This window comes from Artibeus jamaicensis, unplaced genomic scaffold, assembly GCF_021234435.1.
Source record: "Artibeus jamaicensis isolate MK-2021 breed Jamaican fruit bat unplaced genomic scaffold, CSHL_Jam_final contig_387, whole genome shotgun sequence".
Lineage (NCBI taxonomy): Eukaryota > Metazoa > Chordata > Mammalia > Chiroptera > Phyllostomidae > Artibeus > Artibeus jamaicensis.
Genome location: NW_026521812.1, coordinates 21,442,664 through 21,467,433, shown reverse-complemented (window position 1 = coordinate 21,467,433; position 24,770 = coordinate 21,442,664). Strand labels below are relative to the sequence as shown.

Here is a 24,770-nt window from a genome sequence, read left to right as displayed (position 1 = left end):
GTCAGTGGGAGAGGGGAAAACAGGAAGCTAAAGTGTCTGAGTACGAAAATGACACATATTTGGAATTTGTTTTTTGAAAGCTCAGGAGAGTAGTGTGGGCAGCAGGAGGTTGAAGGCTTGAGAATAGAAGAAAGGGGTTGATGTGTAGATAAGAGAAGGCAGGATCAATGGTTGAGCATCTAAGATAAAAACACAGCCATTTCATATAATAAGGGTTTGGTGATGATGTCCTTTAATTTGACCTCAGCTGAGAAGCACTTTATCTGCTCTTCCATTCTAAATGAAAGCTTTGCTGGATAGAGTAATCTTAGATATAGATCCTTGCCTTTCATGACTTAGTATACTTCTTTCCAGCCCCTTCTTGCCTGTAAGGTTTCTTTTGAGAAATCAGCTGGTAGCCAGCCTTATGGGAACTCATCACCAAGCCCTTACTATATGAAATGTTCAAAGGACTTATCTAAGACATAGAAGATCAAAAACTATGAACAGTAAAATGACAACAAACTCACAACTATCAACAATGAAACCTAAAAACCAAAAACTAAGCAAACAACTAAAACAGGAACAGAATCACAGAAATGGAGATCACATGGAGGGCTATCAGTGGGGAGTGGGAGGAGGGAGAATGGGGGGAAAAGGTACAGGGAAAAAGAAGCATAAACGGTCAGTACAAAATAGACAGGGGGAGGTTAAGAATAGTATAGGAAATGGAGAAGCCAAAGAACTTACATGTACGACCCGTGGACATGAATTGTGGGGAGTGGGGGGGATGCTGGAGGGAGGGGGCAGTGGTGCAGAGAAAGGGAGAAAAAATGGGACACCTGTAATAGCATGATCAAGAAAATATACTTAAAAAGAAAGAAAGAAAACACAGCCAGAAAGAAATCATCGATGGCCAAGAAAACTAAGTAATCAACTTTCGGTTGATTCCTGTTTTGAACTGTGTTAACATGTCCCTCTATTACCCGGCACCCTTCAGTAAGGCCTGCTTCGGCGGCCACTCTGAGGGATAAAAGGGCTGGCTGTGTCAAGCAGAGAGGAGGAGGCAGTGACCGGAGATGAAATGCTGAGCTGGGAGCCGGAATTCACAGGCAGAGACGAGAAATGGAAGCCCCAGACACTATCAGAACGTTGGAGGGGAGGAAAGGCCCTGGGTCTCTCCACACAGCTCCAGCCATTTTAATTTAGCTGTTATGGGAAAGGGTGACTCAAGAAGCTGGAAGAGATGGAGTTGATCTACTCAGCAGCCCCAGACTCGTGTTAGGAAAGGTGGGCAACAGGCAGAAGTGCACAGACGCCGAGATTTAAACCACTTTAATGCTCCCTCCAAGGCAATGGCCTTGCAACAAAAACTTGAAGACTTCATGATGACATTGCCCATGAAGGGTTAGAGTACAAAACATTTTTCCAGTTCCCTGTTGGGAATCTGGGACCATTCTTTTCAGGATGCAAGCGGGAAAACTCTAGCACAAGAATCTCATAGATTTCACTAGGTACACAGCAGGTCAGTGGTCACCCCCACCTGTGACAGGCACAGGTAAGTGGCCCTGAGGCCACTTCCACAGCAGGGGTTTGCAAATATTCTGTGTAAGAGCCAGATAGTAAATATGTTAGATTTGATGAGCCAAGAGGCAAAGTCAAGGATAATAAGTAGGTATCATCAATATAACCAGAGAGAAGACAAGTTTCCACATTTTCAATGAACTCAAAATAACTGCACACATTTTTGTGATATAAATCTACTGATGAGAAGAATAAAAAAATTGGTTAGTATTTTGCTTCACTGAGGTTCAAGTGAGGGTTTCCTAACATCAAATCAATTGCCAGTGTTCATCTACAGAATCCATTCTTAGCCCACGGACCACACAAAAATAGGTACATGCCAGATACAGCTCCAAATCTTGGCAGTATAGTTACCACCGTCTGAAGCAATGTGAATTGCGGGTGTTCTGTTCCGAGAGTCTATAGTGTAACAATGCCCTCATTCGGAAGTTAGAGACCTGGAGGGAACTTGGGAATAGCTCTTGAAAGATTCAGATGTTCCTCAAAGACATCAGTCTAGTACCCAGTGATTGAAATAACCATTCTTTCAGCCAGTATTTGCTAAGGACCTGCTATGTGTTGCTACTGTTATAGGCAGTAGGGGTCTAACGGTGAACAAGACAGACAAGCTCCTTACCTTCAAAGGCAACAAGACTGCAAACAAGAATTTTAAAAATTGTAAATGTCAGCATAGGAAAGCCGTAAGAGAAGGTATTAGGAGAGTAACCGGGATGAGAAGTTACTTTGAATGAAGTAATTTAGTAAGAATTCCTTTCTCAACCATCATCCTTGTCAATCCTTGTTTTAGCAGACATTCTGCACTTTTTCCAGTGTGAGGGGGGAGGTATGAAACAGAGCACTATCATGTTTTGATCTGCACCCCCCCTTATCGGTAGGACTTATCTTCTTTCCCTGCCCTCAAGCCCTCTCTTTCCACAGATACTTGTAGATAGAAAGACAGTCTTTCAGCTTTCCTCTTCTGTTAATTCCTGGTTAACTTTTGGTTTGCTTTTCTTTTCCGCTTTTCCTTACTCATAAAATTTTAAATATTAACAATCCTTTATTGGTGATAGCCACTGCAAACATCCTCTCCTAGCCTATGACTTATCTTCTAACTTTGTGGTGTCTTTGTTCACAGGAAGATTTTAGCTTGTCAGTATCTGGTAACTGATCTACATTATGTGAGAACAGGTAGCTCCCTTGATGGGCAAATTGAAAGAGTCATAGGTTTTGAGGTTAAACTTTCATTCCATCCTGTCTGTCGGCTGTGTGTTGTCCAAATGTATAATGTCTCAGAGCCTCAGCTTCCTCCTCTACAAAATTAGAACAATTCCTCCCTGGCAGATTCGTTGTGAGAATCACAGAAAAGAACATGTAAACGCGGCTCCCCTAGCGCTGTGGCCCCCTCTCTTGTGCTCTTTGGAACGTCTTTTATTTGCCAAGTGCTATGTGCAGGCTCAGTACTTAGATTTTGTTTATTGTGTGGGTTAAATTAAGTTTATTTTCAAAATGCCTATGAAGTGCCAAGTATAATTATATGCACTTAATTGACTAAAGTGTGGAAGACAGGACCAGAAAAACAGTTTAGCAAGATTAAACTGTTTTTCTGGCCTCCCTTGAACTAAGGAAGTAGCAGTTATAATAGTAAGTGGCACAGTTAATGAGATTTGTAAACATTCTTTTGAGTGAAAGTTATATTTTGAAAGCTTAGAAACACATTTATACAGTCAACTCTAACACAGACAAAAATTATCTAACAACACGCTGTAAAAGATATTTGTAATTAGTTTTCAGGGGAAAAAAATCACAAACCAATGTGAACAGGTAAGCCTCAACAATTTGGTAAAAAATGAGTTTTATGGGGAATACATTTATGGTGAAAATGTTAACAAAAATTTGCTAGTTACTGCCAGCTTTTATTTAAGATTTAAAAAATGTATCTTCCAGCTCCTCTGATTGCTGAGCATATTATATACGTATGCTTTAAATTTCAAGAATAAAAAGGGAGTTACTAAAAATACCAAAGGCTGTTGGGCTTTCTACCCCCCAGACATGCACACCGGTATCTTTCTGATGCCCAGGGGCCTGCATCCCAGCCAGCAATCCAGGGCTGAACAGAGAGAGACAACCTTCCCTTACTGCCCCGCCCCACAGGCCACTTGCCTTCACCTGCACGCGCTTGTTTAACCTGCACAACCACCCTGTGAGTGAGGTACGGCTGCTCTTCACAGAGGATGAACTGACATTTCAGACAGGGCCCCACTTGTCCACATCCAGGAACCGGGGGGAGCATAATTTTAACTTGTGACCTCAGGTGTGAAACTATGACACCATTGTACCCCCAGTAGAAAAAAATTAAACTAAAAATGCAGTGTGATAGTCACACTACAGCAAACTCTACAGCACGAATGTGGCCGGATTCTGAAAACATGTTGGAAAGTCCTTCGACTTGCTCCAGCTAAAAACAAATAAGTGATTGCCGTGAAGATGGACTTAAACATGGAGTTCAAGTCACCTCATCAGAGGCCTTCGGCTCATTGACACTCATGGCTTTATTTATTCAAATAACTTGATCATCCTTTTCCCCCCTGAGGGGCAGGGGGACCTGCAGACCATCATCCCGTCCCCACTTTGTGCGCAGACTCTCACATAAATCATGTCAACAAGAACCCCTGTACTTAACAAAATGCAGAAAGTGTCACTGAGCTGTTTATGAGATATAAATAGAGTCTTGTTTTATTTCACTGTTCTGCTAAATTCAGATGTCTGCTTCATTTTAAATGTAGGCCCCTGAAAGAGTTTCCCATGCTTTATCGAATACTGTTGAATTGCATATTCAGCAAGGCACTCAAGATGGCAAACCTGAAATATGACCTAGATGGTGTCCATTTAGGCACAGATGATGGTGGCGATAAGCACTCACCAAATACTCCCAGCTCTCTGACTTCTGTCCTCTTGCACTGGGCAGTGCCCAGCTACTGGCTCTGGCCCTGGGCTGTGAGCAGGAACGCTGTGTGTGGCTTCCAGCCAGGGCATTTAATAAAGCCATGCAAGACCCCCAGGACACTCACTCTTCTGTGGAGGCGACAGGCGATATTCCAGACAGTGGCTGCACTGCCAACCCCGGGGTCCAGAGAGAGGACGATGACCGCACAGAGCAGCACCCTGCCTCTGCCAACCAGTAATGGATACAGAATATGACCAAAAAATAAATCTTTGTTAGGATGAGCCCTGAGACTGGAGGGTTGTTTGTGATCGCAACATAAACTAGCCTCTCCTGCCCTTCCCCCAAATGGTACCATGAGAAAGGGCTTGGTATCTCTCGTGATAAGTAAGCAGATTTGTGTAATTCAGTATCTGATGCGAAATGCTATTCTCTTGTCAGGGAAAGGTCCCTAAGTCCATAGTTCACTTGGGCCCCAATCGCCATGTTCCAAAATCTGAATTACATAGGCCAAACAAAACTGAAGAGGGAAAGTTACAGTTGTAACCTTCCCAACTGCCACTTCTAATTTATTGATCTGTCCAAGTTCTTAGCTGTAAACAATAGAAACCACTCTGGCTGGTTAAGTAGAAAACAGATTGATTAACGATCTATTCACTTACAGAACTGTAAGCACAGAAACCCCCCTCTGTGTGCCCAGTGCCGACTGCACTGCCTGCCACTGGGCATGGACATGGTGGCTCCTCTCGCCCCCGGGCGCCGGGTGCCTCTGCTAGAACCTTGACCCCCATGCCACTCTCTGTGGTCCTTGTGCCCCTTGAATTTCCAAGGTACAATTCAAACTCACATAGCTGTTTCTGAATGGCGAGGCCTAAAGTGCACAGGTACAAGGAAAAGTTGGGGAAAAAATTCTGGCTTTTTCTTAGGTACGTAGAGAATTTCTCAAACACAGGAAAGAAATTCAAAGATGTGGTCAGAAAGAATGATAAATACCCACCTCAACCGTGGGCATGGGTGCTACAGGTAACTAAGGTCTCCAGCGCTGATGTCAGCTCATAACAAAGCGCCCAGAACCTTCCTGGTTCCCGCAGCTCATCCCTTGGTTCTACCCCAGTACCCACCCAATGAATCCTTATTTTCACTAGTTTCAGCTGGGTTCCGTCACTTGCAACCCAGGCAGTCCCCAAACAGAGGTAATCATACTTAAAGAACCCCAAACTAGCCAGTTGCAAACAGGGCTGTAAATATTCAGATGCTCAGAAGAATATTTTAGATCTGTGTGTGTGTGTGAAGTACTTTTCTGCATTTACAAAAAAAATCAAACAAAAAACACAACGCCCTAACTTTGGTTTGAGATTCCTGACTGGGACCATGGGCTACATACTGACTCTGTCTACGTCCTCTGCTAAAAGTCCTTACCCGCTTCTGCAAGCAGAGGTACACCTTCCTGAAGCAGCGATGGTATCAGCTATGTGAAACGTATTTTAAAGAATCGGTTCAGTGGGTAGATTTTCCTCTGTCAACTATTTTGAAATAAAACCTCCTTAAGAAGCTGAAACTTAAAAAGAAGAAAAGTCCTCGCAAATAACTTGTCCCAGACAAACAAACAAAACACTGTAGCTGCATCAATCTCGTGTGCATATCCCACCTGATTAAAAATATCAGAACTATATACAAGGTGCCAACTTAGTGCCAAATGCTACTTGGAAATAAGGTCATCTGTAAGAACACATCTAGACAGAAATACTTAATCAGTAAAGAAATTCACGTGCAGAAGCATAGATGCTGGGCTTGCATGTTATTAAAAACAAAACAAGACAAAGACCTACACTCTATTTCTAGGTGTTCCCATCCAATATCCTTTCACTGGACTCATTAAAATAATAGAATTAATATGGGGAAAGCAAAAACCTATGGGCAAAACTATGCAATAATTATACTGAACAGTTAAGGAATGTCAAGAACTTGATTTCATGGGGTAAGTCAGAGGTTTCCTCTTTCCCTAAAAATGGCTTCGAAGACAGGGAGGTGGCTCTTGGGCTCTTTACGGCTGTGGCTTCAGCTGGCCGGACTAGGGGGTCTAAGAGACAGACCTGGGAGTCAAGAGAGGGGGATGAGCCTTGGTATGGAAGCACTTTAGGGAGAAGGTCAAAGGGAAATGGGCTTTTCCAGAGCAGCCTTCCTGCTTCTCTCCAGCCCGACCACCGTGCCCTCACCAAGTTCCCCTGACTCTGGACTCAGCCATGAAGAAAACGGAAGACAGTGATACAGTCCTGTTCATTGTGGATGTCAAGGCCAACAAGCACCAGCGTACGCAGGCTGCAAAGAGGCTCTAGGACATTGACAAGGCCAAGGTCAACGCCCCGCTCATGCCTGAGGTTTGAAGGCATAGGTTTGACTGGTCTTGACTATGAGGCTTTGGGTGTTGCCAACAAAATTGGGATCATCTGAACTGAGTCCAGCTGGCTAATTCTAAATATAAACATTTTTCACTGTAGAAAAGAAAATTTGTATAAATAGAACTATTTTTAAATGGAGTCAGAGCCGCCACCCCAGAGGAAAGGCCTCACATGTCTTATTCCTTGACACTTTGGAATGTTTGACTTGGGTAACATGGGCTTTGGACTGGTTCAGGCCAACACTGTTTTACAAACAACTATTCGTAAAGCTAATGGGCCAGCCACCTCTCCCTCACAATGACTGATGCTTAAGAACATCTTTGGCATCAGTAACCAGCTATGTACAGACAAAGAGTAACTTAGCTTGTTGACACCAATAGAAATCCCTTTCTTCTACTCATGTAATTATTTCCCTTCCTTTTCTCAAAATAAACCCTTGCCTTCACCCCACAACCAGAACACTCTTTGGGTTTCTGCCTGAATCTGCATTTTCCAAACAGCTATTCTTTGATCTCAAACACTTGTTGCCTTTCGCTTTGGATTTTATTTTTAGGGTTAGGCTGGTAGATTCCAGCCTTAGTGTGTGTCTCAGGGTAAATGAAGCAGGCTCTTGTTGCTTTCTATGAATCACAGAATAAAGAGCCAAACTACTTATAAGCACAAGGACTCCAAAGGTATCGCAGCACAGATGGAAAAACTCAAGTGCTTACCACCCTTGACAGTCTCCAGTTTAACTGCATAGCTCTGATTCTCTTCACAGACTAAAAGGGAAATCCAATTCAAGAAAACTGATAAGACTTTCTTTTCCTTGGAGAAAATGGACAGGGCAAATTGCTCTCAAAAACCTAAAAGCTCCACCGCCAATTGTCGAAAAACAATGGAGCCTCCGTTGGCTGTTCTTTCTGCCCACAGAACGCTCTCGGAGGAACTGCAGGGTTGGGAAGGAGTGCAGAGGCCTAGTCCCCATCTCAGGCACATCAAAGTTTTAATCAAAACCTGCCTTTCTCTTTGTGAAACTAAGCAGCTGCTATTTCACACCCACATATTGCTGGAGAGCATTCAATTACCCTCAACGACTTTGTTTAAAATGAAAAGGCTTTGCCTCCTGAGGACAGTGTGAGAGGATTGATTAATGTTGGGCAGAAGTGTAAGTACACACAACGATCCTAAGTACTGGAAGTTACAGCTGGGCCATATTTTACAAGCAACTCAAACCTCACTTCGAGTTTTTGGCAAAGAATAAGGACTTTTAAGGCAATTGGAAATATCGAGGGGCATTCTGTGCCATTTTCTCCCCTCTTCCCTTCTGATGATAAACACAGAACTAAGAAAACTAAGAGGAAGATGAGAGGTGATGAAGAAAGGCCAAATTTTGCCATACGGTTTTTCTGGAGAAGAGGAAGCATTTTATTTTTCTTTCTGACACATTGTGCCAAAGGATCCGTGACTAACAAACCACGCCAGCACATTGCTGGATTCTGTGGCTCTGTAACTCAGAAGTCACTTTTCTATCCAACATATTAAATGTCAAGGAAAATATCTCCGATAACAGAGATTTCTTCAGGGAGTTTGGCCGCTATATGAGTGCCTTCCCTGTGCAAATGAGCCACATATTTTGCTGCTGTCATTCAGGTGAGTTGCTAACCTGTAAGGGAAACATCTACCCAAGACGACATAAAGAAGCATGAATCATGGAAAACTGTATCTTGGTCCTCTATAAATGCCCCCCAAAAAACTTTACCCATGTATTCATAGTACACGTCTATTCAAGAAAAACAAAATCAGAAAGACACATACAAAAACCAGAGAAAAGGGAAAACGAAGAAAAAGAATCACAGAGATACCTCGGTGCATGCGTACTATGCAGAACCAGGAGACTGAGAGCTCTGGTAGAATAATTAACGCCTCTGCAACATATGGAAAGGTGTGGGCTCCGGGCCAGTCCTAATCAAAAAGAGCAGTATTTCTCCGCCATGCAGACGGAGCCCCCTCGCCTCACTCCACCATGCTCTGAGGTCAGGATCCCTGATGTGAAAGAGGACTGCATGGCTTGGTGAAAGAAGGGGAAAAGAATTACCGGTGAGGGCTACACTTCACTTCTATTTCTTATAATGATTATTTTCTTTCAGAAAAGCAAAAGCTATGATCAGTGTGGCAATATAATGGCTGATTTTTTGTTTTTCTAACACCTGCAAAGGAAGCACATTGGCAAGAAACAGCAAACCAATGATTTCATGCAGGTTTTCACCCCCCCAGAAAGCCATGCTCAAAATAGATGGAAGTTTTTCTCCTTCAACAACCAATCCCGTAGGGGCCACGGCGAGAACCCAAGAACCTAAACAACACTGTGTATCGTTATTCTCAACGGACCAAAGTTATGTAAAATAAGATCCAAGGAGTTTATCGGGTAACTTCAAAACTTTAACTACACCCGTTATTTAACATTTCAGCACATCTCGATGGGACGGTAGCCCCAGGGCCACTGAGCTCTGTTCCCAGAAGTGGGAGAGCAGATCAGACGACAAGTCTTTCCATAGACTTGGGAGTTTGTAGGAACGTTTTAATTCAGCTTAAAAAAGGTGAGCAGAGAATGAAGCAAATTCAAGGGCCCTGCTAGCTAGGAATTTGAGAAAGTTAGAGTATATACCCTGAAAATAAGTAAGTAAGTAAATAAATAGAGCTAGGGAGAAGGAAATCCAGGGGAATTTTTTCCTTACGAGGCTAAAAATTTCATATTTTAAAAATAACAATAAACTCGCTTCTTTCTTATATTTTTTAACCAAAGACATTTAGAGTTAGGGACAACAGGTTGCAACAGATCCTTCCCTTTCCCACATCGGTGTTCAAGAGGAAGCATTCACTAGATGTCACGTGGGAAACACCATCCTTTCCATCAGGAACAACTCTGGAGACAAAACAGTGGACGTGAAATGGACTACCAGGCCACACCACGTGCGAAGCAGTCACGAACGGGGAATGCATTTCTGCTGCCGTGTCAAATTGGGGGATGATCAGGATGGAAGAAGGACCGAAATGGGGAAGGTTTCCAGGTGACATCCGTGATCTGAATGTTCAAGGAGGGGAAGGAAACAGGTTATAACAACAAATTACACATCAAACAGCTGAGTCTAACGACTTGGGCAGATTAGTGAAAATTAAAGCTACCATTACTGAGTGCTTACAACATGCCACACTCCACACAAATGTTCCCTGTTGTTTTTCTAAGGCAATGCTAACGAAGCTGAGCCCCGGGACCCAGACTCAGATCTCTCATCTCTGTTGGCCCCCCTCGCTCCCTAGTTGATCCCTACGCTCTCATGGCGTCAGTGGCCCTGCACTGATGACACCCACATGTCTATCTGGACATTTCCTCCCACTCCAGACCTGTATGGCCAACTGCCTGTTGGACATTTCCACCTGATGTCTAAAGAATATCTCAAACTCACTGCGTTTAAAACCAAACTCCTGATTTCCATCCATTCCCTGCCCCCCAAAAAACAAAATAATAACAACAACAGAAACTACTCCTCCCTCATCTACCTTTAGAATACGTCCAGGAGTGACCACTCCTCACACCTGCACTTCTGTCGCCGGCTCTGAGCCACCACCACCATCTCTGGCCTGAATCGCTGCAGCCTCCTAAAGGCAATGCGTGTGAACTTCCCCTCCAGTGGCCCTCAGAGTCTGTGCACTCCAGACTATTACACGTGGCATTGCCAAACTTTTACACACACAGGACAGGCTCCAGTCACAGACACTGTTGTCTGAAGGGGCGACTAAGAGTGATTCTTGGACAGGTGACAACAGAAACAAGAGGGGCTGAGAGCGGAGGTGAAAGGGAGGGTGCAGGGCGGGGTTGAGGGTATCAAAAATGGGACATCTCAGAATATCCAGAGAGACAAAAGAGTCTAAACTGTAAGAAATATCAAGTCCTAGTTCAAATGTTCCCTCTCCATTAGCCTTTCTTGACTCTCCAGGTAGAGTTCAAGACCTTAATTATAGCGTCCATCACATTACCGGAGGCCTGTGCTGAGTGCCTCCCCAACTAGGCTTTGAACTCATTTTGCAACCCCAGCACCTGCTGCAGCACCTGGGACCTGGTAAGCCCTGGGCCCAAGTGCACTGCGTGTGTAACATGATATCGTGGAAGGTGCGCTGGGAGCACGGAGAAGGAAGAGGCTGCATTCTTCCGCAAGACCAAGTTAACACTTTACGTAGGAAGTGAGGCTATAGAGTGAGAAAGAAAAGCATTTAGGTTTATCTAGGAAGATAAATAATGCTGATGGGACCACGGTGTGGTGTGAAGAGACGGAGGGCATGGCTTGAGAGGAGGTGGAGGAAAACGAAGCAGAAGAAATAACTGGGGCGTGGGGTGGATGTGATATTGAAAAGTGGGTTAGAACTAGGAAGCTAAAGAATGCAGCAGAGTCAAAGGAAGAGTTTTTCTCTCTACCCCAGAGAAGGGGCAGTGGGGAAGGGGGCAGTGATGTTTCAAAGGAAAAAGGGAAAACCAAGCAACTAAGAGTACTCGGTTGGGGGTGATGGGTGTAAGGACCAGGCAAGCTCAGACCTGCAGCTCTGAATCTTTTCATTCCCAAGTACCAAGTAAATTTCTGAGCTCCAAAAGGAGGGTGGGAGGCCAGAGGCTCCATCATCTGAGGTTAAAACTGGACTATTTAGTGAGGTGTGAGCCAAGAGGTTAATGAGGTAGGAAGAGCAACAACACTGTGGAGTGTTGTTTACTACTTGTCTTCCAGGTTCCAATGAACTCCCCACTAAGTGGTGCTGGGGGCTCAACTTCTCACCCCGCACCAGACACCCTGCCGTCCGCGGGGTAATTCAAGGGAAATTTGACTGGACAGTGGAACTTCCTCACCGCAATGAGGGTAGTATTAAAGCAATTCGCAGTGGATACCCACCCAGCTTTGTCCAGGCCTTGAGGAGAGAACTGGGGAGGACACAGGATACAAAAAAAAAAAAAAATCACTTCTTTTCTTTCAGTACCCATCACCCATACTCTCCCCTCACTCGAATGTAAGTAAGCTCGTGAGAGCAGGGCTTTGTCCGTCGCCGCTGCACGCCCGCGGAGCAGCGGGGATGGCACAGAGGGGACGCTGAGCTAATAGTGGTTGCCTACGGAATGGACTCTGCGCAGTTCCACTTGGTTATATTGAAGGATGCCACCGGTGGAGCCGCCTAAGAGAGCGCAGGGTTAAGACTATTTTGAAGGTCCCAGTGCGACGGCCTGAGAAGCCCCGAGCTGACGGCTCGGCAGGGCAGTCGAGAAGGGGATTCGAATCTAGGGCCCAAGACTGCGCGGATTGCAACTGACCTTCCGGCGGGGGCTCCCGCGCGGGGCGCAGCAGCCCGGCTCCGGCGTACCGCTCCCGCCGCCCCCCGGCGGCGCTCGGCGCCCGCTGCGCACGTAGGTCACCTGCCTCCGGCTGGCCCCGCGCGGCGGGCCAGGCGCGGGCCGCACGTGCGCCGCGGGCAGCGGGGGTGCGGGATTCGGCGGGGCGCTGCGGGCTGGGGGTCGGGGCCCGGCGCGCCGCAGCTCCGCGCAGAGCCGCAGGCCCACTAGCAACGCGGCGCCCAGCAGACACCGGCTCAGTGAGCTGCAGCCCCTCCCGGGCGACTTCTCCCTGGCCATGGCCCGGGCACACCCCAGGGCTGCGTTCGGCGGCCCTCGAGCAGCACCCGGCCCGCAGCAGGGATGTGGCCCCGCTGTCCTGGGCTGCCAACTGTGGGAACACCCCCGGGAGCCAGGGCGCGGACTCAGACCCGCCTCCCTCCTCCTGTCCAAGGAAGCCGCGGCGTAACCTTATCCTGCCCGAGCGTTCCCGGACGCTGGAGGAGGCGAAGCGCGGAGGGCCAAGAGGGATCTCGGGGGTGCGGGCGGATCCTTTGGGCAAGAACCTGAGCCTAGCATCACCTCGAAGGTCCCTAAGGAGCCTCCCTCCGCGCCCCGGCCTCCAGAGCTGGCGGAACTGAAAGCTACATTGCCAGGGGAAAAAACGCATTCCTAACGGGAGGGAACCTGGGCCGCAACTTCATTTTCTAGTGCTAGGTCTGTTAAAGAGACACGGGATAGGTGAGCCGCCAGGTTTTGCTACAAGGAGCAAGTTCTGATTGTCAAGCAGTTTGTGCCATTAAGCACAATATAAAAATGCATTGCACTTATGCCCAGGTTTACAACTTCTCTCCCTCGAGAAAGAAGGGGGAGGAGAGAAGAGCACTCGCTCAGTGCAGAATAATCAAATTAGAATTATTCCATTTCTAAATTCTGCCTGAAGCCAATCCGTGCTTTCTCTCCGTGTTATGAAATGTGTGTGTGTGGGGGGGGGGGGTGACAGAGGAGAGAGAAAAAGCCTGCTCAGATAACTGACAGCAGGGAGACAGAACAGAAAATACTGGCATGATGTAAATCAAATTAATTTAGCTCCACACACACACACACCTCCCTGCTGTCTTGCAGAGATACAGAGGGACAAATTTATCTTTCAGCAAAATGCTCCCCAGCTGGTATTTTCCTCACCACCTTGACCTTAATTAATCAGGCTGAACGCTCACAGCCTGAAGTCCAGTGTTGGCTGTTCCATTTTCAATTGTTAATAAAATTCTTTCCCACAACCCTTTTGCAGTTTGGGTTTTAGATTTGGGTTTATTTTCTTTAGCGGTGGCCACATTTTTTTTTCATACTTCACGCTTGCATTTTTCTTGTTTCTGCGTAGACTACCCCTGCTGACCCACCCTCTCCACTTAAGAGCCTATAGAATGAACAACAGAGATGAAATGTGGAACCCCCTCCGCGACACCCTATTTGATTTTCCGAATTTTTCCATAGGGAGCCCTCCTCCCTAAAACCCCCCTGGCTTTAGAAAGACCCAATTTATTCTTTGTCAGTGTACAAAGCACTTGGCCTCTTTCTGTGTAACAAAACTCAACCCAATCTAGTCCATTCCCTGAGCACATCAGGTCCTCGGGCTCCTGCGTGTTTCCTGATGACTGACTCGTTTTCCCTTAGATGCAGCTTTCCAGCCACTGCAGATGGGCTCTGTGTTTTACGGATTTTAAAGAATCCAAGCAAGTGCATTTTTCCCAACAGGCTCTAAGAGAAAACTTCACACTCTGTGTCTATTTAAACAACATATGCAGCAATGTCAGCTATGAAATGTGTATTGAATGAAGATTCTGTCTCACAGGAGCTGTTAGACTTTGGACCAAGTACTTCTCTCAGTTTTGGGTTGGATAAATAGACCTATGTATCTGGTAAGATTACACAGATCACATAAAGTACTATATGTTTAGTGCCTAAGTAATACCTGCTCCACAGATGGTAAGTAATAGCAATTATTTTTATCATTTCTTTACCATTAAAGAAAATTGTGGATGTTATCATGGAAAACAAAATTTAAGCATTGGTTCCAAGGGAGGTGAATCTAACGAAGTATAAGGAGATTCATAAATGTCTTACACAGGCTTCTCCAGAGTTAGGAGGACCCAACAATGCAAGAAACAACCCTTCAGACTCAAGATCCCACAAGTGCCCTCTATTAAGTTGTAATGGTATTTGAGGCACGATTTGTATTTACTTGATTAACCTGGATCGCTGGTGTCTGATGTAGACCCCGGTAGAAGTTTTATTTTTTCATGCAACCTACACAGTGTCACTAACTAAAGAAGTAATTGTTTGAAGGTTATACCACTAAGTTATGCCCTCTGTTCGTCTGCTGAGTTACTCTCCAGAAGGGAAAAATGAGGAGTTTCCTATATGATTAAAATGGGAATATTTAATAAGACTCTGGATGGGGGGGTGGAGAGAGAGACACGTAGGACAGTGTAGCTCTTGAAGAGAATGGGCAAAATGACCTCATATTTTCCCTTCTGTCATGTCTCTGGTTCTCTAATAATGTTTCCATTATGAGGGGGAACTCTAAATAAAAATGCAATATTTCAATGCCCTTTTCCCTTTTGCAATGGTCTCTATGTGTTTATTACTAATTAAAAAGAACTGTTTACATGTACATCGAACCATTAACTTTCTAGGAAGAAATCTCCTATTTTTAACTTCCACACAATATTTCCCTGTGTCATGGATGATAATGAATAGTGAAATGGGTCAGTTAGTAGGCTGGAGAGGCAAATCCAATCACCGTCGTAGCTGAAAAGCAGTCTTTCATGCACGACCTTTGCTTTTCGCATAGAGTTGAACTTGTCGTGGCCGTTTCTGGATATGTTTCAAAAATGCAGATAATCATTAACCACTGAGTTGTACATTGGTTAATTAAACTTGCAGGTCAGTAAATCACAAAAGCAGCCTTCATTAGATCATAAATTACATCCTCCTTGAGGTTTCAGCCAACAAAATGAGTAAAACAGAACATTTTTACTGCTAATCTCCTAGACACCAGACACTGCAAATTGCACACATGCCATAGTACACTGCTTCTCTCACTGGGTTAATTTCGCCTCTCAGGGATGTTCTGCAAATTTCTGAAGACATTTCTGGTTGTTACTATAGGAGATGGTGGAGAGAGGATGCTACCAGCATGCGTGAGTAGAAAGCAGGGAGGCTGAAAAACATCCTCCAATGCAAAGGATAGCTTTCTGCAAAGAATTATCAGTCCAAAATGACCAGAAAGCTGAAGTTGAGAAACCCTGATGACAATTATACAACACAGATGCGAATATGGTGACTTTTTTTAAAAGATTATATTTTTTAATATTTTATTTATTTTTAGAGAGGGGAAGGGAAGGAGAAAGAGTGGGAGAGAAACATCAATGTGTGGTGACTGGGAATTGAACTGGCGACCCTTTGCTTCACAAGCCCATGCTCAATCCACTGAGCTACACCAACCAGGTCTGGGTTTTTGTTTTTTTTTTGTTTGTTTGTTTGTTTGTTTTAAAGAGAGGGGAAGGGAGGGAGAAAGAGAGGAAGAGAAACATGGATGTCAATGTGCAAAACAAGCATCTATCAGTTGCCTCTCGAACTCCCCAAACTGGGGACTCGGCCTGCAACCCAGGCATGTGCTCTGACCAGGAATCAAACTGGCAGCCTTTCGGTTTGCAGGACAGCATTCAAGCCACTAGCCTACTTTTCATTACAGACTGTCCAGAGAGAAAACAGGCTGACAGTCAAGGATCCTCACCTCCACTAAGTAGTTGTTTCCGCTTCACAATGTGAAGTACTCAGCCTGAGTTAAAGTAATCAAATTTAGGAAGCAATAGAACTAAAATTTCTGGCATTAATATCTGCCTTCACCCCACCTATTCCCATTATTATTTCTTCATGTAATGCATGTTCATTGTGGAAAATACACACAAGCAGCAGAACATATCAGCAGTCATTCATATAGCATGGTTTAGAGACAGCTACCCTCTCGGACTTTTTTCTATGCATATACATTGTTTACAAAATGGGATTATATTCTTATGATATCTAGAATTCGCTTTAAAAAATCCAGTTGGGAGGTAAGAGATAACTTGGGGTATAAATGAAGGAAGAATGGCTGAGTTTATCATTGTTATAGCTGTGTAATGGGGATCACAACTCTCTATTGTTGTGTTTGAAATGTTTCATAATAAAAATGCCATTAAATGGTAGCTTATTAACCTACATTAATTTTTTATTGCAGCAACATTGGTTTACAACATTATATAAGTTTCAGGTGTACAAGGTTATAATTTGATATCTGTATATTCCATATCATGCTCACCACCGAAAGTCGAGTTTCCATCTGTTACTATGCAGTTGACCCTCTTTACCCATTTTGCCCCCCCTCCAACCCCCTCCTCATCTGGTAACTACCAATCTGTTGTCTGCCTCTATGAGTTTGTTTTTGTTTTGTATCACTTGTTCATTTGGGGTTTTTTTCCACACATGAGTGAAATCACAGGATATTTGTCTTTCTCTGATTTATTTCACTTAGCATAATACCCTCAAGATCCATTCATATTATTGCAAATGGCAAGATTTCATCCTTTTCTGACTAAGTAGTATTCCATTTTGTATACAAGTGTATTCCATATCTTCTTTATCCATTCACCTGTTGATGGACACTTGGGTTGTTTCTATGTCATGGCTGTTGTAAGTAGTGCTGCAATGAACGTGGGGTGCTCATTACTTTTTAAATTAGTGTTTAGATAAATACACAAAAATGCAATGACTAGATCATATATTTTAGTTCTATTCTTGATTTCTTTTTGAGAAACTTCCATACTGTTTTCCATACTGGCTATACCCATTTACACTCCCACCAACAGGGTATGAGGGCTCCCTTTTCTCTGTATCCTTTCAACACTTGTTATTTCTTTCTTTTTATGGCAGCCATTATGACAGTTGTGAAGTGATATCCCGTCATGGTTTTGATGTCCATTTCCTTAATAACTAGTGATGTTAACACCTTTTCATGTACCTTCTATAACATTTTTAATGGCTGCACTTACCATGATTTAATCTATCTTCCACTGTTAAATGGTTAGATCATTTCCAAGTTTCATTTGATAAACAATGCTGTAATGGACATCTTTTAGCTCAACCTGATAGATCAGATGTGGACTGTGAGGGAAAGAAAGCAGTCAAGGATGATACCAAGGATTTTCCAGAGTATTGGAAGAGTGAAGTTGCTGTTAACTGAGAAGGAAAGGACTCAATTAAAAATGATTTGGGGTGGAAAATTAAGAGTGATTTTGGTGGTCTTGTTAAGTTTGGGACTCCAAGCTCAGGAAGACATCCAAGTGAAGATATTAAATAGGCAGTTGCATTGAAAAGACTGGAATTTGGGAGAGCAGTGAAGGCTAAAAATATATATTTGGGTCATCATCATATTGATGTTGAGTGAGGAAGGGGAGAAATATTTGAAGACTTAGTCCTGGGTCCCCAATATAAAGTCAGGAAGCTGAAGAGTAGCTTCCCTTACTCTTCTTCCTTTGCTGTCCCAGAAACCAAGTGAAGAAAGTGTTGAAGGGACTGAGAGATCTAGTAAAATGTGTCCTGAAAATTGCCTATGAGGTTTGGTAACGCAATGCCTTGGTCATTACCTGTCCCTACTAGAACGTAAATCCCCTGAGGTCAGGACTTTGTCTGCCTTGATTACTGCTGTAACCCCAGTTCCTGGAATAGTACTGGCATACAGTTTGTATTCAATAAATGATTGTTGAATTGAAGAGTGAAAAATGAATCAAATCTGCATGCATTCATTATTCCATTATATTAAATTTTAAGAATAGAATCACTAAGTTAAAGCAAAATTATAGGTCTTTAGATGTGAAGTGCTATTATTAATTTTTTAATGCATAAAAATGGTTGTATTATTTTTGTTTAAAGACCATCAAATATTCCTTTGTTATCAGTGGGAAACCTGAAAGGATAGCTTGAGCCAGCCTCTGACAGACAGATAAATGGGCAGTTTATTTTTAGTTCCCCCTGCTCCTCCTTGTCACTACGCTTGAACTCTCCTCAAATGCCCATCCCAAACTGTGTCCCACATGGGATTTGTGTTTACTTGACTGTTAATTCATTTCCTCCTCCCCACCCTGAGGGTGTAGCTAAATATTCAGATGCTAGCTCAACATCACTTGCGGCCCCATCAGAAATATCCATGTTAAAGGAAGAACTCGCCAAGATGAAAATTTTCAAGACCTAGAACAAAGTTATATTAGCATGACAGACACTGGACCCACTATTTGTGGCTGGGAGCCCTGCCTAAAATCACACTACTGCCTAGTCCACAGCCTAATAAAGCTGTTTCTGGGCTAGTCTTGTGGAAAACGCCTGGGGGATGGCTTAATGCCCTGGCCTGCTTGGGAAAGAAAGCTTGAGCCTTTCCTGCCTCTTTTGAATCCCTACCACGGAGTTCTTCACCCAGTGACTAGCATTTGTGGATTTGCTTTATCCTTCCTCTAAACAGACTATTTTTTAAGCATAAGGATGGGGTCTTACTCACCTCTGGAGCCCCTGCAATGTCTTAACGTGAATGGGCCTCCCTCACGTCTCTGGAACTGTGCACAAGCAACAGATATCACATCTGATCCTGCTGAGATCAGACACCAGAGAGCATGTTTATTGCAGCAATCCTGTTGTTCATCCGTCCTAACCAACAAAGAGCCATGCTCATACCTGTGATGGCTCACAAGTAACATTTCCAACCTGGTCCATTTTTTCCCTCAAGGAACTGGTAAAGAATTGGAGAATGCGCCATACAAGCCATTGGGGCAAAGAACTAAGGTGAAAGAGGCAGGTGGGTATCAGGGGAGCAGCTGTGGCAGCTGGAAGCTCCAGAAAGTTCAGAGAAGATGCATCTCTCTCTCTCTCTCTCTCTCTCTCTCTCTCACTCACACACACTTTCCCGGATTCTGAAAAGACCTCTGAGTCATTGTTAGATAGGCTTATTCACACACGTTAACTCCCATGATGAGAAATTCTTGGGTTTTTATGACAATAAAGCAGTTTAGGTAGAGAATGAGCCAAACACTGTCCAGTGCGTAGGACCACCTATGGCGCACTCCCCTCCCTCCTACTCAGCACATCTGATCATTATAGCACATGCCAGAAATAATCTCCCAGCTACAGACCACTTTGAAGTCAAAAGCATTCCTAGTTGAAATTTTCCCAAAGTCAAGGGCTTAAAAGCCCTTTTAAGGTCAGAAAAGATCACCAGGAAACTGACAGGAGAAAGTGCGGCACAGCATGCCCACGGGCAGAAATCTCAAGGCGCTGTCATTTCAGCTTAGCTTGTGCATATATTAAAAATCCTGAGGTCAAAAGCTGTTTTACTTTCTCATCACATCACTGCTCTTGCCCTAGGGAATGCATAAGAACCGCATTATTTTCAGATCATAACCAGAGGCTCTCAAGCTTAAGTGTGCGTGAGAACCACCTGGGGAGTTATGTAAATGTAGCCCCACCTCCAGAGATTCAGTCAGAGGTGAGTCCCCAAGATCTTTATCTGAGTAAGTCCCAATTTGTGGGGGCACCTTAGCATAGAGGTGCCCCCACCACAGTGATGGTAGTGGGGCAGGGAATGCAGGAAGCAGTTATTACAGGGTGTTTGTGTATCCATCCATGGCTGCACACGTTCTCTCTCAATCCTCTAAATATCATCGCTAACAAAGTTTTAGACATGAACAAGGGGCCCTCATATCCAAAAAAGTTCAGGAGCCCCCTTGACACCCATTCTCTTCTCCCCTGTGACTCCTGATGGAAAGGTGAGGGGACTACAAAAAGAAAAGACTCCTCCCTCTCTCCCCCTCTCCCTTCTTCCCTTCCTACCTTCCTTTCTTCCTCCCTCCCTCCCTTCCCCTATTTGCTCTGGGACTTTTCAGAGCTCTAGAATGAAGGAGAAGGGAGCTGGGGTCACCCACAGGTATATTGTGCAGCCAGAGCTGTTCCATGTTTACTCTAAGTAAGGCCAGAGTGATACACAGAGGTCTGATCAGATCACTGGGGAGGAGTGGGGAGGAGTAAGGAGGGGCCGTAGGAGGAGGTTGCCCAAGTAAAAGGTAAACAGCCTAGGACAGGATTGGCTCAGAAGCTGAAGGCCTCCAGAGAGCATGGAATTATGGGCAAGAAGATCTGACATGAAAGGAGGGCAGAGACTGGCTCTTGGCTCTCTTCCTTGTGGACGCCTGGATGTTTGTGCTGCAGCTTCCCGAGGATGCTACTCTAGGTGGTAGAAGGAAGTCTGGGCACAGCCCAGGACTGGGCTGGCCCGGCAGGGGATGGCAGGGTTATTCTTCGGGTGTTTTAGAGAGAACGGGCTCTGAGGCAGAAGCCTACCATTCTTCCGAAATTGTGTAGCTTTTGTATTTTATGTTGTTTTAGTTTGTAAACTGAGAGTTTCGCCTCAATTGATAGGCTTAAGTGATTAAAGCTATAACTAAAGAGTTAAAGTTTTTAGCCTTAATTGATAGGCTTAAGTGACTAATGCATGAGGAGAGCTGCAATTCTAAAACTATGTTGCTTTTGAACAAAGACTCCTTCCCTTTATCACCAGACCTCTGCCTTTGGAATTTTGCCTGGAGGGTGGTGGCAGTCAGCAGGACCACACTTGCTATATGGTAATAGGCACACCTTGAAATCTGCCACATCCTGTGTTGCCAACGTTCAAGGCCAAGCAGGTCCATGGTATTCGTTCAGATGGAAAAACATTCATGGAGCCGTTGGGATGTCTGGCATGCCTTTATTTATGGATGGGTGAGCCACGCACGCTGCCAGCCGTGTGTCTATCTGCATGTCTCGTGTCGCGGCCCTTGCTCCCTAGCATGGCACCCATCTTGGCTCTTGCATGCATCTCCCACCATCTTCGCCCCAGCAGGGAGTCCCTACCCGTTTAAGTACTAGAGGGGAACAAAGCCAGAAAACTGCCAGAACACTGTGGAATATAACGTAATTCTGCACATGCGAGCCCACTTCATGTTATGGGAACTGTTTACTGGACCCAATTTCAAGGCTAAAAGAACACTAGCTAGTGTTCTCAAGCCCCTCCAAGGCTGCGGGAACATTGCTCCCCTAGTTACCCGGACACGTAGACAAGGAAGCCAGACTGCCTCCGCTTACCCTACACATCCTCTCTGGGAGACAATGCCCGTCCATTGGCCGTGGGGGCCCTGAGAGTTTAGGAGATGTAGACTCAGGAAAGCAGTCTAAGGAAGCTAAGGTGAAAGGTCGGGTGAAACGAGACCCGAGTCTCAGCTTGGCTTCTCTTCACTCAACTGCTCACTAGCAGCGTGGCCTTCGCTGACCTCTCTGTCCCTCGGTTTCCTCACGTATAAGCAAGAGATAGTAATAACAACCTTCTCACTGGGCTTTTATGGTCACTGAAAGAGTTAATGTATTCAAAGAGCTCGGTGTGGGTCTCGGTGTCATTCTTCTGGCCCATAGCACGTGCCGTCACAGGTAATGTGTGGTCAGTGCTGTGCACGTAAGAAAACACGTTCGCTTCAGTTTTGCCCTGGTTTCTATTCCTCTTACCTTCAGACTGAATCATCTGTTTGGGGTTTGGGCTTAGTGGGTCTTCACTCAACTGATGAAAGAGGGGAAATGAAAACCATGTCTCCACTTCGGTGTTGCTACCGAGCCCACGGTCTTTCCTTTAGAATCATCGCACGCCAGGGCCCATCTCACCACGGTTTCCACGGTTATTTCCGGGAAGGCACACTGGGCCGACTTAGCCGGCAGGTCTCTTCCGTGTCCCTTCATTGGGCAGTCTTCTGAACCATGCCCTTTCTCCCCCATCGTTCTGATTGCTACGGTTCGAGTGCCATGCAGCCACACCACTTTCCTCCCAGTTACCTTTCTCAGCCTGTGTGCTCCGCTCCCTTTTACACTTTGTCTTTAAAGCAGGCTCCATCCCCTGTGATTCCTTCGAACCTGCCCCTCAGAGCTAACAGCCACAGCCTGATCACTGGACTATGAATTTGCACCCTCAATGTTAGACACCAACCCAAACGCAGAGCACTCATCCCTAACACCGTCAGGAATGTTCATTGTGCAGAAGGAGAGTTTCCAGAGAGCAGACCCCTCCCGGGGGGACAGAGGCCAGGAGCTCTCCCTCCTCACCCCCTTCCTCAGCAGCTTAGGGGGTTGCTCAGAGAGGGAGACGAAGGCTGTCTTGAAGGAATGTGGCCGTTGCTAGGAGAGAAGCAGGAGAAGTAGCTCCCTGTCACAAAGGGAGGAAAGCGGCTCTAGGCCAGACGTTAGAAGAGTGGGGCTGAGTTCTGGTGTCTGGCTAACATTGTGTAGCTGCCATAGGTACTTCGACTGAAAAGTATGAGATCACTGGAACAGGCTTTTAACAGCGGCAGTTCTTACTGTAATGTCTTTGTGGGTTTTTAATTCAGCGTTTAGTGTGGAGAAATTGTATGTAAAAATCGGGAAACAAATTTCCATTACTGACAGAACTTCCGCTGATCAGGCACTTGACTGCCTCTGCAGCGGTTGTTTACCAGCCTAAGTCCCTCAGCAGGTTAGAAGGGTGGGGATATGGATGGCGAAGCATTTATTTTTGGCTCCCATGTGGTAACAAGTTTCTGGCAGGAAAAGGAGCTGGGGGAAAATGTGTGCAACCGAGGATTTCAAGAACCCTGCAGTATTGGATTTGGTGTATAGAGACCCAACCTGCAGGCACCCTACATTCTGGCTGGCCTCTCCACTGGCTGTACCCCAAACATCACTGCACTTTCCTGCCTCTGGACCTTGGCTCCTGCTATTCCTCCCGCCTCAAAGGAGCAACACCACCCTGCCCTGGAGGTGAGAAGATCCTGGGCAGGTTTGAAAAGACCAAGCTGAGCAGTTTGGATTTTACTTAATGACTAATGGGGAATCACGGATGGTTTTTTTTTTTTTTTAGCAGAAAACACTGGTATGGATTCAAGGCTGAGCCTGCTCAAGACCTTTACAGACCTGGAGAATGCAGATTAGGTCACTCCCCAACCCCCGCCTTACATACTTCAAAGTAAAAACAGTACCAAACAGTAAAACATAATGCATCAGCTATATTGACATTGAAAAGGCTTAATTCTGCCCTGGCTGGTATAGCTCAGTGGATTGAGCGTGGGCCTGCAAACCAAAGGATCGCAGTTCAATTCCCAGTCAGGGCACACGCCTGGGTTGCAGGCCAGTTCCCAGTAGGGGATGCATGAGAGGCAACCATACATTGACATTTCTCTCCCTCTCTCCTTCCCTTCCCCTCTAAAGATAAAAAAATAAAATGTTAAAAAAATTTTTTTAAAAAGAAAAGGCTTGATTCCACATCTTCTGAATGTAAAATTCAGAAGGCAAAAAGAGGATTCTTTCCCAGGTCTCTCTCTCTTCCTCACCACTCAAGACTGGCATAGATCTTTCTCTTTACTGTCGAACATTCTCCCAGAGATGGACACAATTTTATAAGGTTTGAACACAGAGACCCAACAAAATAAAGTGGCCATTGCCCATCTATGCATTTACTCCACCCGAAATTAGATAAGGGTGTAGCATCATTGTCTCAGGATAAAGCCTCTCACTTTTGCTGCAGCCTCACAGAAGGCACTGAGAACAGCTTCACAGCGCTGCTTCGGTGCATCTGAAGTGTCTTGAAACCTTTAAAAGCTCCACTAATGAAATTCTACAGGTGTCTTCCTTTTGTGTAGTGTGTTAGACTAGAGGCCTCCTAAGTTGGGGAGACAATAATGAAAACAGTTTGCAAGGCACACAATTGTGTTCAGATTCTACTTTAACATGGAGGGAAATGGTGAGCACCGGACACCACATAGGACAAAAGTCTTCATCCTGCCTGTCAGTTTCGCCAAGAGTCCTTTAACAAAAACGATTAAGTTAAATCACTGTGTCGTGGATAAGAAGTAAAACAGAACTAAATCCCCGTCTGTCCCAGTCAGAGAAGCCCTCGCTAACCCAAAGGTCTTCCTTCCTCGTCCTGGCGACCGCTGTGCTGCCAGCGCGAAGAGTGAAGCACAGCTCTTTCTCCGCAGCCTGTTTCCAGTCCCGCGTGAAACAAAGGGGGGAAGTCCCATTACTTTTCAGGTTTTAACTTCTCAGGGTAAATTGGCTGTTCATCTATTATTTATCTGCCATTGTTAGAAATTAAGTCTTTGTTACTGAAAGGGGTAAAACTTAGCTGGCTGGGCAGATCAATAGAACTATTTCTCTTCTCAGACAATAGAGGGTAGGAATATAATGATTAGCAATGTCTTTTAATTTTTTTTCCTTTCATTAGGATTTTATGATTCAGAAGAGGCTTTTTGAATTTCTGAAAAAAAGACAGCTCCTAAGGTTCAACAGCTTTGTGTATCAGAGAGATTTTCTGAAACCTAAGTACCTACCAAAAAAAAAAAAGCAGCATATTCTATGCATAGTCTGCTCTCAGATCCCCGGGAAAGCCTTTGTCATT

At 44.9% G+C, this 24,770-nt stretch overlaps 1 protein-coding gene across 3 annotated transcripts in view; it reads right to left on the bottom strand.

Moving 5' to 3' along the window:
• METTL24 (methyltransferase like 24) overlaps positions 1–12,673 on the bottom strand; it is a 92,929-nt gene extending 80,256 nt beyond the window's left edge. Inside the window, exon 1 of one of the 3 annotated variants that reach the window (XM_053664946.1) lies at positions 12,218–12,673. In XM_053664946.1, the coding sequence (XP_053520921.1) occupies positions 12,218–12,535 (318 nt within the window). In that variant the 5' untranslated portion in view covers positions 12,536–12,673. The remainder of the gene's footprint in view (positions 1–12,217) is intronic. The other 2 variants (XM_053664947.1, XM_037159064.2) reach the window with 2 other exon arrangements.
• Between the last annotated feature and the right edge of the window lie 12,097 nt (positions 12,674–24,770).